The 13,428-nt window shown below is 43.7% G+C and overlaps 1 protein-coding gene across 1 annotated transcript in view; it reads left to right on the top strand.

The window, feature by feature from the left end:
- Window positions 1-12,977, top strand: part of MMP2 (matrix metallopeptidase 2) — a 28,173-nt gene extending 15,196 nt beyond the window's left edge. Inside the window, exons 7-13 of the mRNA XM_063141515.1 lie at window positions 384-557; window positions 1,712-1,867; window positions 3,084-3,213; window positions 5,373-5,509; window positions 9,481-9,640; window positions 10,460-10,569; window positions 12,224-12,977. Coding sequence (XP_062997585.1) covers window positions 384-557; window positions 1,712-1,867; window positions 3,084-3,213; window positions 5,373-5,509; window positions 9,481-9,640; window positions 10,460-10,569; window positions 12,224-12,327 — 971 coding nt within the window. The 3' untranslated portion in view covers window positions 12,328-12,977. The remainder of the gene's footprint in view (window positions 1-383; window positions 558-1,711; window positions 1,868-3,083; window positions 3,214-5,372; window positions 5,510-9,480; window positions 9,641-10,459; window positions 10,570-12,223) is intronic.
- The last annotated feature ends 451 nt before the right edge of the window (window positions 12,978-13,428 follow it).

Raw genomic sequence — 13,428 nt, 5'->3', positions numbered from 1 at the left:
TGTTGCCCTGTGTCCTCCTTGTGAGTTCCTGTTTGACAGCTGTTTGGCCACTGTGTGAACGGAGTGAAGGACTAGATGGACCCTTGATCTGATCCAGCAGGGCTCTTCTTATATTCTTATACTGGTGATATAGGGGGTTCAAATAAAAATTAAAAAGTGATGCAAATGAACAGAAGGAACCAAACGCAGTGCCAACCTATGCATGTTCCAATTTGAGCATTCATTTTTGGAAACTCTTCTGGTTCAACTGGAATGTAGGAAAAGTTAGATCTAGGGCAGAGTGAACCTACACAACAATAAAAGAATGGAATGTGGGAATGCAGAGAGAGAGAGAATCTGTTCATCCAAAATGACGCTCGCATATATATATATTTTCCTCACAGCCATGTCAACAGTTGGTGGAAATTCAGAAGGAGAACCTTGTGTTTTTCCTTTCACCTTCTTGGGAAACCAGTATGACTCCTGTACTAGTTCCGGACGTCAAGATGGGAAGATGTGGTGTTCCACGACAAGCAACTATGATGAAGACCGCAAGTGGGGATTTTGCCCAGACCAAGGTATTCGGTTTTTTGATAAGCATACTTATCCCACTACAAGCTAAGAGTATAGGCCATAGGTTGGCCTCCCTATATCTGGTGTGCCCCCAGGTGTTTTGGAGTACAATTCCCATCAGCCCCAGCCAGCATGGCTAGAGATGATGGGAGGTTGGGAAGGATGTTACACAAGCCATGTTTAATCTGGCCTCTTGCTATCCTCTATAGACACTAGCCCAATCTACAAATTATGCTAAGGAAGGTCTTAGAACAAGGATGTTGAACCTCAGGCCCCTGGGTCAAATCCAGCCCACTTGGAGTCCTAATCTGTCACTATGAAGTTCTCCAAAAGACCCAACCACCATCCATATTCAATGGTTGCGTGTGAGAGGAGGAAGGAGAGAGTGTGCAAGCCCACAGCTCATGTTCCAACGCTTAAGCTATACTTTTGCATATTGCATCCTGATATTTGTGCCCGAGCTTGTCCAGTTTTAGACCTATTACCTTTAATGAGCAAAACACAGAAGTGAGGGGAGGCACTATCCATACAGCCCTCCCTCATCTTAATTATTTTCTCATTTTGGAAAGCTTACAAACCAGATTGTGATGAAATTTGTCCTTGGTGAATCAAAACATTTTCCTCAGGCACTTCCTCCATTCCCAGAAATCGTATTTATTATCAAAGTGTGTCAAGTAGATTGCAAAATAACGAGGCACACAACCTGGACAAACCCACCAATGAGTCAAATGTGCAATAGGAAAGAGAATAAATCTTTTCATCCCATGAAATTTCCTAAGAGTGGCAAATGCCAGATGGCCTGTGAAGTCTGGTTCTCTTGAAATGGTTATATTCTGATCTTTTAAAAAGTTGATTAACGTTATAGGAGTGGTGCCTGCTCCTTTCAATGCTGAACTCCATATACCAGCAGTGTACCGTTCCATCTGAACCTGAACAGTTGGAATGTTTATAAACACTCCATACCATCTTAGAGCTTAGCCAATAGCTAGGAAGGCCTGATTTCAATAGACTAAAGGCAGATCTCTTCCAGCCCCAAGTGACAACACTTTGAAAAACAATCCGATTGGATTCACAAATAGATCTACCAATCATGTTAATTCCAGGCATCCCTTTTATATATATATATTTGTTTTCTATATATGTATTTGTTTTGTTCCAGGCTACAGCCTTTTCTTGGTTGCTGCTCATGAATTTGGACATGCCATGGGACTAGAACATTCCGAAGATCCCGGAGCACTCATGGCTCCCATCTATACCTACACCAAGCACTTTCGGCTTTCTCAGGATGACATTACAGGAATCCAGGAACTTTATGGTAATGTTTTCCATGCATCCAAAGCACAACTGATATAGCTGGGCCTGTACTAACGCTAATATTGGGGAAGGGGGCATTCCCAAAACAGCATAACTGGTAGAAGGTTTGAGGTGGCAGTTGAACAAGACCTCCAGTCATGGAATGTTCTCCCAGCAATGCCAACATTGACATATTTTGGCACCTTTCCTCCATTCCCAGGCCTTTGTTGGCATATGGCATTATTTATTAATGCATTTATGTCCCACCCTTTTTTTCCTCTTACAAGTTTCCCATGGTGCTACAACCTCCTCCTCCTCCTCTTCCTCCTCCTGCTCCTCACAACAATCCTGTGAGTTAGGTTAGGCTGAGAGTCAGTCACCCAGTGACATTTATGGCTGAATGGGGATTAGACCCCAGATCTCCTGAGTCCCAGTCCAACACTCTAACCACTACTCCACAATGGCTTTCAGGACTGATGGGTTATTTAGTTGAATTGGTTATGGTTGTCGTTGATATTTTAGTGGTTTTATGAAAGGGATGCAGAATCTCCAACCCATGGGCATAATCTGGCCCACTGAATTCTCCAGTCTGGCCCACAGTCTCTGGGGTACCTCCTTGGGGAGTGGCTAAATGGTGAGATCAGGTGAGATCAGTGAGTGGCACAACACCCACTGGCCATTCAGCCCGTGGAGGGTTTAGTGAGGGGCAATCTGGTCTCCTTCCAGATAAAGGCTGCCATAGATTCCAATGTTAGGTTTATGACAATAGGGAGTTCCCATCTTCATTAAAGATGGCGGCTCTCAGAGACAATAGAAGACTGCTGTGTGTGAATGGACAGGTCAGATAAGTCCCAGCCACTTGGCATGTGGGGGGCAGCAGAACACTATTGCACACAGTCAGGCCAAAGTGCTTCGGACCTGATCTAACCCACTTTGGGCTGCTTTAGCCCAAATCCCACCCCAATCCAGATTCGGACTGAAGTGGCCCGAAGCAGCCTGAAGAAACCCACTTCGGTCCAGGATTCTGATCCAGAACTGAAGTGGTGCATAGTCGTCGTCATCGTCGTCGTCATCATCATCATCATCCCCTTTTATTTCCCTTTTCCATTCACTTCTTCCTCGGAAATATTTTTTTAGTTCTATCAGAAATGTTTTTGGAATTATTGTGGGATTATCTCCTCTGGTTGACTTCTCACATTAAAACAGCATTTCATAATCAATCTTCCCTTTGTTTACAGGGGGATCCACTGATGTTGGACCAGGCCCAAGTCCTACACTTGGGCCAATCACCCCTGAGCTCTGTGGCCAAGAGCTTGTCTTTGATGCTGTCGCTCAAATCCGAGGGGAAATCTTCTTCTTCAAAGACCGGTAAGTGAGAGCAATGGGTAAATTTAGTACAATTCTTTGGCACAGTGAACAGGTGACCTTCATATGCTTAAATATGATATATATATGTGTGTGTGTGTGTGTGTGTCAACAATGGGTCAAGAGGTGAAGTTTGGTAAAGCTCTGTTGGACATAGTGGGAAATCATCCATTTAGTTGATAGGTAACTTCCTTGCTTTATTTGGCTAACTTAAGGGATAGTTCCTCCCCTTCACAGTCATTTCAGGTGTGAAGAAGTTGTTAATGTTGTTGCTAATGCTGTTGTTGTTGTTTTGCTGAATAAAGACTTTGGGGACTGCCCAGCAAATCTCTTTGCTGTCTCACATTTTGGTGATGACAGTTGACAGACAGGAAGAGCCAAATGGAGCTGATGTCTCAGCAGAGCCCATGGAGTGGGCCCTGTTAGCTCTTCTAATCTCAGCTCATTCTCTGCTGCAGTAACATTTAAGATGGAGTAACATTAGTGTTTTCCCCTGCCCCATTAAGTCAGTGGGGAAAACCCATAGGCTACCACCCCATACATGCAAATGTGTGTGGACTTCTACTTCCCTGTGGTGGGAACCTACATATCTTGTTATGCATATGAATACTAAAACCACACAGGTGAGTCCAGTGAGCCTCCATCAGCTTCTCTTCTTGCCAAGTGTCAATGCATGGGATTAGCCCACGTGATCAACTCTGCCCATTTGGTTGTGAGATTAAAGTGCACTGCAGTCACATAGATGGGGACAATGCCCTTCTCTGTAGAGCCTTCTCTGTAGTGGCCCCCATTCTGCAGAATGCCTTTCCAGGGAGATGTGCCTGGCAACTTCACTGTACTCATTTAGATGCCAGGTTAGGACCTTCCTCTTTCAGCAGACATTTAATTTCCAATTTGATGCGTTGGTTGCTACGTTGATTCATTATTTTTAAATGTTTTAATCTTTTGCTATTTTCATTGTTATATTTATTGTTTTGATTGCCATTTTATTATTGTTTTGATTTTTTTTAAAAAGACTGTACTGCCCCCAAGTTTGTCTGCCAGTTGGGAGGTATATAAATTTAATTTATAAACTAATCTAAATCGTACATGTGTGCCAAGCGACCTATGGTCTATGCTTAATGCATTGACAACGTCAACTGAACTCACGCTCCAATTACAGGCTAGAACAGCGCTCTTCTTCACTCTTGTTGAGCTCCAGGTCCTTTTTTAAAAAATAAAATAAAAAATAAAAGAAGAAATACAAATAAAATACCAAATTCGATAATACTAGTAAAAAGCCTTAATGCTGGCATGCGATTTGCTTGACATCTTCTAAATTTCAGTCTCATTTTATTACAAGGTTTTCAGCAAACTTGTTGCTTGAAAAATTAGCCAGCTGGTTTAAACCCATGTGTGTGTGTGTGTGTGTGTGTGTGTGTGTTGGTCCTTTGAACAAAATGGCCTCTTCGTCAGAGGTTGGCAGAAGAGAACGAAACCAAGAATTGTGTGTTTGTTAACGTCTCTTTTCCCCTTAAGCAGTTCGTCAGTGTTCATAAAAAGCGGAAGCGGATACTGCCTCTACATTAAAAGCAGCCACTAAATTGTCCCCTTTATGCCTCTGATAAACAGTTTTAATGCTCCAGGTTTCATTTACAGCCAAGCTGTTTGATAGATGATTATTAGATTTGATCTTTTTTTAGTTGCTACAATCATAATCGTCCAGAATAATGTGCCCAGTACAAATGCCGGCATTTGCCAAATGCATATCCATCTGTTCAATGCGCAGCGACGGCAGTGGCTGAAAGGGTTTAAGTGCCTTGTAAATGGCTTTATTTGCTGGGATAATTGGAGCACCAAATACATTTTTTGTTCTGTGGTAAGGATTAATGTGAGTGCTGGAGAAGTTGTTATCCACTGTTAATGGCTGTGCATAGCACATGAAGACGTCCGTCGCATAGAAATTTCACCCAAAGAAAAGAATGATGGCCCAGCCTTTGATGCATGTAGCCTGCTATATCCTAGTAATTATATGTTTATGTTGCTGATGGATTGTGTGTGCACACAAGTGTGTGTTCCTGCGCCTGCACTTTCGCCAGTGATGATGAGAAACAGATGTGCCCATGAATCAGCTCTTTGTACACCTTCTCTGATATTTTTTTGGTGTTTTTTTTTTTGCCTAGATTCATCTGGAGGACTGCAAACCAACGGAATCAACCCACTGGTCCGTTGCTTGTTGCTACATTCTGGTCTGAGGTGCCAGAAAAAATCGATGCTGTCTATGAGGCCCCGCAGGAAGAGAAAACGGTCTTTTTTTCAGGTAATATTGTCCTGTAGACCTAAGTGCACACATTGCACAAGTATTGTCTTACTTTACTTTACTTTGTTGTTGTTGTTGTTGTTTATTCATTCAGTCGTTTCCGACTCTTCGTGACTTCATGGACCAGCCCACGCCAGAGCTTTCCGTGGGCCGTCGCCACCCCTAGCTCCCCCCAAGGTCAAGTCCGTCACCTCCAGAATATCATCCCTCCATCTTGCCCTTGGTCGGCCCCTCTTCCTTTTGCCTTCCACTTTCCCTAGCATCAGCCTCTTCCCCAGGGTATCCTGTCTTCTCATTATGTGGCTAAAGTACTTCAGTTTTACCTTTAATACCATTCCCTCAAGTGAGCAGTCTGTATATCAACCCATAGCCAAAGCTCTCTGGGTGGTTTACATAAGATTAAAACACTTAAAAACAATATACAAACATGAAAAAAATGCAAAAACATACAATATACACATACATTTAAAAATGCTATAACATTTTTTAAAAAAAAACAACAATGATGAGCCTATATAACAGACTCAGGTTCATCACATATTGCTAAATGCCTGGGAGAAAAGTCTTGACCTGGCGCTGAAAATATAACAATGTTGGCGCCAGGCAGGCGTCATCAGGGAGATAATTCCACAGTTGAGGGGCCACCACAGAGAAGGCCCCCTCCCTTGTTGCCATCCTCTAAACTTCCTTCAGACTAGGCACCCGGAGGAGGACCTTAGATGTTGAACATAGTTTTCAGGTTGATTCATGTCGGGAAAGGTGTTCCATCAGGTTTTGTGGTCTTAAGACGTGTAAGGCTTTATAGATTAAAACAAGCATCATTCTTTTTTGACCGTTTTTATTTCCTCCCTTTAAATGAGGGACATAGGGGCAAACAAGAATGGGCATTTTGAACCAGGGCTGCAACCAAAATCCGACCCACTTGGGATCCTGCTTCTGTCCCACCATGAGCGGCTTCCTCTTCCTTCACAAGGGGAAGAAAGATGAAGCAAGTAGTGACCACGTGGCCCATTCAGTGGGCATTTTTGTAGTGCAGCATCTCCTGCACCCAGCAGGAAATGGCGCTAATCACAGTCAGAACCAAGAACAGACAGATTTTCCAGGTCATATTTTGCAGCAGAAAAAAACGGCAGAAGAAGTGGGAGACACGCAGGAGGATCACTGTGTCATCAACATGACCTGTGAAGATCCATGAGTGGCTAGTCACAAGCGTGCAATAAAATGCTTGTCCAAAGACAGCTATGTGCCCACTGAGATGGCAGTGAAAGCAAAGGGACAAAACATCAACTGCCAACCAACAGGGCCGGCACCAGACTATTTTGCTCCCTAGGCAAGGCGAGCTACTTGCACCGCCCCCCCCCCCCAAAATTGCCAACATCAAAATCAATGGGAGATATTTTTTTATTATTATTATTATTTATCATACTTATACCCCTTTAAATGAACACCTAGAGGGGTTGGGGGGACACAAAATGGCTTTCCATGGCCCTCTGCCTAAGCTCAGCTACGCGTGGGGAGTCTATTCTACGCTCGCCAATCCTCAAATTTGCAATCCCTGGGCCTGATCTTGTGGGAGAGGCATGAAACTAAAGGACACGCCTCCTCTTCCCTGGTCCAGTGGCTGAGCGTCCACAGAGCAAACAGCTCCAACGTTCAGCACCCTTTCATGGTCTTCCACACTGACCATTCAGGCAAAGTGTCCCCAGCATGCATAAAGAGAGAGAGAGAGAGAGAGAGAGAGAGATGAGTGTGCATTCAAACACACATGTGCACAACCCCGAACTCTGCGCGGGGAGTCCGACTCACGCTGCCTCTCCCTCCTGCGGCCATGCCTCTCCCTCTTCAGCAACCCACCGCCGGCCTGCACCTACAGGAAAATTAGAGCTTCTGGGCATGATCCAACAAAAGCTGGAGTCCCATCGATTGCAATAGAAGAGCTAACTATGGGTTTACCGAGCTATTGCACCCCTCTGAGGTCTGCGCCCTAGGCGGCTGCCTAGTTAGCCTAAAGGTAGTGCCAGCCCTGCCCACGAACAGTTTATGTGCGAGTGTGTATTTGTATGTGTACATATGTGTTTTCTGCAGCTGCCTTGCCTAATCTAGCAATGCTAGGAGGTTGTTTTCAATGGTATAAATAGTTGAGCCAGCAAAAAAAAAAAAAACTGTTTGTTCTTATCTGCTGCAACATGACTAAACATCTCCAGGCATTCTATATATAAAAGGGGGGAGGGGTAATGATATAGCTAAATGCTGCCGTAGATTTTTTTTTTTAAATTATTATTGTTATTTTTGAAATGGAAAGGGACATGAATAATGGATAATTGATAATGATTTCCGTATGGCTGAATGGCAGCTGAGTTTGGATTACATGATCCACTGGATGTAGCCAAAACATCTCATTTGTCTGTGTCCAAGCATTACATCCCAATTCCACCTCCCCAAGGGTCTGTAGGAAGAAGAAAGGTTTAAGTACTGTTTGCAGAAGAAATTAAATTAGCCTGATGTAAGAAAAATCCCCAAACAATGCAAACTGGCAAATTGCTAAAAGGCCAGTAAGCAAACCCTCAGCGTTTTAAGTATTATCAAATGAAAACACCCATGATTCCAATCCTAATGGAATAAGAATTACTCTTCTAATAATACTTTTTTAAAAAAAGAGGGGGATTGCTTAAAAATAATTGGAATTGATTGATTGATCAATTGATGTATATGGGTTGGATACAAGCATAGTTGTGTGCAACTTTGCTGGCAGAAGAAGGTATCCCCACCTCTTCCTTCCCATCACAGCTTCTCCAGCCCCAAGGAAATGCCACACAGAAGGTTGGGGAAAATTGCTGAATGGGGTGCACTATGATGCAGAAACTGGGCAGAGAAACCTTCTGTGAGCATCTCAGCTTGTTCTCATGTGATCTTCAAATACTGAAAAGGTTGTCACACAGAGGAGGGCCAGGATCTCTTCTCGATCCTCCCAGAGTGCAGGACACAGAATAACGGGCTCAAGTTAAAGGAAGCCAGATTCCAGCTGGACATCAGGAAAAACTTCCTGACTGTTAGAGCAGTACGACAATGGAATCAGTGACCTAGGGAGGTTGTGGGCTCTCCCACTATAGAGGCCTTCAAGAGGCAGCTGGACAACCAGCTGTCAGGGATGCTTTAGGGTGGATTCCTGCATTGAGCAGGGGGTTGGACTCGATGGCCTTGTAGGCCCCTTCCAACTCTGCTATTCTATGATTCTATGATTCTGTATCCTATCAACTTCAGTCCATGGAAGACAGATTCCTGGATATCTCTCTCTCTCTCTCTCTCTCTCTCTCTCTCTCTCTCTCTCTCTCTCTGTGTGTGTGTGTGTGTGTGTGTGTGTATGTGTGATGTGTATTAGGGTTCTTTATCGCTCCCACCAGCTGTCCCTCTCTCCTGTGTCTGAACAAGCAACTCTAGGACAAGTAGTTCTTGAGAAAGAATGTTACAGAGGGAAAGCCATATCTCTCTGTTTCTCCAACTACACGTCCAACTGCACAAGCATGAGATGTCCACATAGCCACACTCCAAAGTGGAGTCCCAAAATGCAGGCAGCTGGGTTGATTCATCTATCAACAAAACAGTTCTAGCATTGTTCATCCTCACCAGGAGCAGGACATTTGTAAAGCTAATAGGTCTTCATTGTCCATTCAAGACCAAGTGACCCCAGAAGAACTTGCCTTTCAACAAGGAACAAGATTTCTAGAAGAGTTCATTTCTCCCCAGCAAGTCTGAATATTGCAGCCCAAAGGGAGCAAAGAAGTCTGGGAGGGGTGGCAGATGACTGTGAACTCTGTCTCTTCTACACCACTTTAATAGGCTTCACCTCTGAGCTGAAAATGTTCTGAATGTTCTGATTGAGAACCTCGAATCAAGGTAGCCCTTTTTTCCTTCCCATTAAACTCATTTGTAAGCGAGAGGATGATTAGAACCTGATGCTTTATTTTTCATAGGAAATGAATATTGGGTTTATTCAGCCAGCACTTTGGAAAGAGGTTATCCAAAGAGGCTCACCAGTCTGGGGCTTCCTCCAGATGTTCAACAAGTCAATGCTGCTTTTAACTGGAGCAAAAACAAGAAGACCTACATTTTCTCAGGGGACAAATTTTGGAGGTAAAATACCGTTGCTTTTGACAGATAATCCAGTGTTGGGGTGCTAGAAGGGTGGAGCATGAAGGGAATTGTAGGGCTTTTTATTCTGTCTAAGGCCCTAGCTAGACCTAAGGATGGAGGGGTCATCCCTGCCTTCTCTCGGGATCCCTTGTGCGTCATTTGGATGCACAAGGGTGATCCTGGGATAATCCCGGGATATAGCCCTTGTCTAGCTATGCCCTAAGCATGCATGAGTTTGAGCCTTGTAGCTTCATCACACCAGGGTTATACTGTGCAATCACTGCAAATTGCATGCAAAGGACTCTGAAGTTTTCCACTTTATAATCTGCTTTGACTGTGAAGCACTCCCATGCATCCTGCTTTAATTGTGCTATAAAGCCAAAAGTATCGACCTATTTTGCTACTAGTTTTGGAGCGAATCATTTGTTGTTTTCTGAGCGGCCACTGGGGGCACAGGAGCAGGATTAAGCTTCAAATTAAACAAATGCTTACATCTGCATAAGCTTTACAGATAAAGACATCAAAATTGGCACAGTAATAGATATTAAGGAGAGCTTTAAGCACACCAAATTTGAATCGAATTGGATCATCCATTGATTTTTTTTAATGATTTTTTTTTTACATTTCCCCCCTTAAAACCTTTTCCTGCTATGCAAAGAATCTTAGGAGCGCTGCCGCCTGGGGTGTGATTTAGCTAGCAACAACAACGACAGCTAAACGCTGTAGGGGATAATTCGAGGGAAACAAGTACGTGGGATGAATCTCTTAAACCTCTGCAATGTACCCAAAATGTTAACAATGTACACGTACGTTTCACAGGTACAATGAAGTAAAGAAGAAAATGGATCCTGGCTTCCCCAAATTAATTGCAGATGCTTGGAATGGTGTGCCAGACAACTTAGACGCTGTGCTGGATGTGAGCGGAAGTGGTAAGCTGCCGTTTCATTCCCAGCATTGCTTGTCGTTGTAGTTGCTTTTCAGAGATCGATTCCTCTGGTCTGCTGCTGCCTGAATTCTCTGAGGCATTCCCTTTTGCGGCAGTCACGAAGGCGGCCAGCGGCTTGGCAGGCGGCCTGCCGCCGCGACAATCTTTTCTCTTCAATTAAAACGCCCCACCGCCGTAAGGAAATTTAGGAAGCATGACCTTTCCTGAACTTACCGGGGCTGTCTAAATAACTCGTCTCCAGCAGAGTAATCAAAACCGCTTTTAATGCCGCACAGATTGCGGTTAAGAAGACTGCATTCATCGGTATACCAATGACCAAAACGTCCCTTGAACTGAGTCTCTTCAGTGATGGAGGGCCTTTGGCTGGGGGTGCGGTGGGGACAGGGTTGGGGAGGGGGAGAGCTGAGTGATGGGAGATCAGATTCAGACTTTTCGTTTATATCCAACTTCTCGTTCTTAGAAAAAGAAAGAGAAGGGAAGAGAAAAGAGAGTTCTTGAAAACAGAAAAGAAAATAGATCTGCAGTAACTTAATGCTCAGAAAGAAATTCTATGTCTCCTCAGGAGAACAATCCCCTGAAATGTTTAGTCGAAAACAATGACAGTTAATCAGATTTTTCCTTGTACTCCAGAAGCGGCTTTCTACTGGGGTTGCATCCCCTTGGTCAATTCATGTGTCACAGAATCTGGGAAGCCTAGTGGTTTTTGAGCTATAATAACAGCTCCGGACTGAGCAAAATTCAAAAGCCTCCAGTCAACTCCAGCATACACTGAGCTGACACCCTTGTCCTCATGTCCACTGCCAGGGCCGGCCCAAGTCATTTTGCTGCCTGAAGGGATGGACAAGATGGTGCCTCCCCGTTGCCCCCATTCCATATATAGAAACTGACCAGAATTACTCCTTTGTCATAGGCACCAGCCACTACTCGAAAGTGTCCCTCCCCTCCAGAGCTTGGCTGAAAGAGGTTCACCCTTACTCTAGAGTAAAAATGGGTGCTGCTGGTGGCAGATACACATTTTTATTAATGTCTGGTTTGGCCGCCAGGGGGTCTGGAAACAAAGCCCTGTGAAGAGAGACTGAAAGAACTGGGCATGTTTAGCCTGGAGAAGAGAAGATTGAGGGGAGACATGATAGCACTCTTCAAATAATTAAAAGGTTGTCACACAGAGGAAGGCCAGGATCTATTCTCGATCCTCCCAGAGTGCAGGACACAGAATAACGGGCTCAAGTTAAAGGAAGCCAGATTCCAGCTGGACATGAGGAAAAACTTCCCGACTGTTAGAGCAGTACGACAATGGAATCTGTTACCTAAGGAGGTTGTGGGCTCTCCCACACTAGAGGCATTCAAGAGGCAGCTGGACAACCATCTGTCAGGGATGCTTTAGGGTGGATTCCTGCATTGAGCAGGGGGTTGGACTTGATGGCCTTATAGGCCCCTTCCAAATCTGTGATTCTATGATTCTATGATTCTATGATTCTAAGAGTGGGATGGGGAACTGCCGTCCCTCTGAACCATCTGCTGCCTTAGGCAGCAACCTCACCCTGCCTCATAGCAGAGCCAGCCTTGGCCACTGTTTTAGTGCATCACAGGAATTATTATTTTATGCAATTCTATTAAGACTTGTTATCTCCTTACAGGCTACAGCTACTTCTTCAAGGACTGGTACTATCTCAAATTGGAAGATCAGAGCCTAAAGATCGTTAAAGTTGGCAATGTGAAAACTGATTGGCTGGGTTGCTGAGCTGTGTGACTTTTTAATAACAAACAAAAGAAAATAACAGTTACACTTTTTTTTTTTAATTTGTAAAAGTCCTATGTCTTACCTGCAACTAGAAATAGATATGTATGTTATTTCAAGGGCCAGTCTGGTACTGGCACCAAATCAATAAGTACCACTACTTGACACAAATGCTTTATCAGATCATTTGATTATGTACACTTACTTGGAAGTAAATTCTGTCAATCTTATGGGATTTATTTCTAAGTGGATGGATTTAGGATTGGGAGTGCCAAGCACACTACAATGTTGCATTTTCTTCTTCTTTTCATTCATTAATTTAAGACATTTGGATCTTTTGGGGCTTACAATAAGAGATGCTTCCTCATGGAGCCTGAGATGTGGTACAATGTTCCATTTTCCACATTTGCAGGCTGGTGCTAATGACAGAAGAACAACCTCTGCTTTCCAAGTTCTGAAGCAAGTCTTTACTGGGCAGAGATGAGATGTTTGAATGTGTCCACATATAAATACAATTCACCTGCACATAGAAAGCTAGCATGTCAGGCAGAAAGTCTGGGTCAAACTATCATCCTGAGTTGCTAGTCATCTATATACAGGGAGGAGGTCCTTCAGGTATTTGATCTGATATCTGCAGCCCAATGTGGTACAATCTAGCAAAATAAAAATGGGACTGCTTACAGTACCACTTAGTTCTTATTCACTTGAAATTCCATGGATTTCAAGAGGCGTCATCCCTGGACCAGAAGGAAATTATACTTGCCTTCCATATTAAAAAGTTCCAAAGATGGAAACATGATCCCCAAATTTAGGAACTTTTGAAAAATTAAAAGTTGAGTTTTCAGCTTCAAGAATGCAAGTCTCCCCGTTATTTTAATGTACTCAGATTTGGGGGCACGGAACTGATGGTCTTCCATCAGAACATATCACCACCAGCTAGATAATTCTAGACCCTGGGTTTAGTGGACTGATGGGGGAGCCCATTAGGAGATCATGTGCATTATTTCAGTTGTGAAGAACGCAATTAACATTTCTCTTCACCCCCCAACCACTATGCCATGTTTTACAACTGCTTCTACATCCCTCATATGTTTAAACAACCAC

The sequence above is a fragment of the Elgaria multicarinata genome, chromosome 14 (assembly GCF_023053635.1).
Source record: "Elgaria multicarinata webbii isolate HBS135686 ecotype San Diego chromosome 14, rElgMul1.1.pri, whole genome shotgun sequence".
Lineage (NCBI taxonomy): Eukaryota > Metazoa > Chordata > Lepidosauria > Squamata > Anguidae > Elgaria > Elgaria multicarinata.
This window is presented reverse-complemented; position numbering and strand designations above follow the sequence as displayed.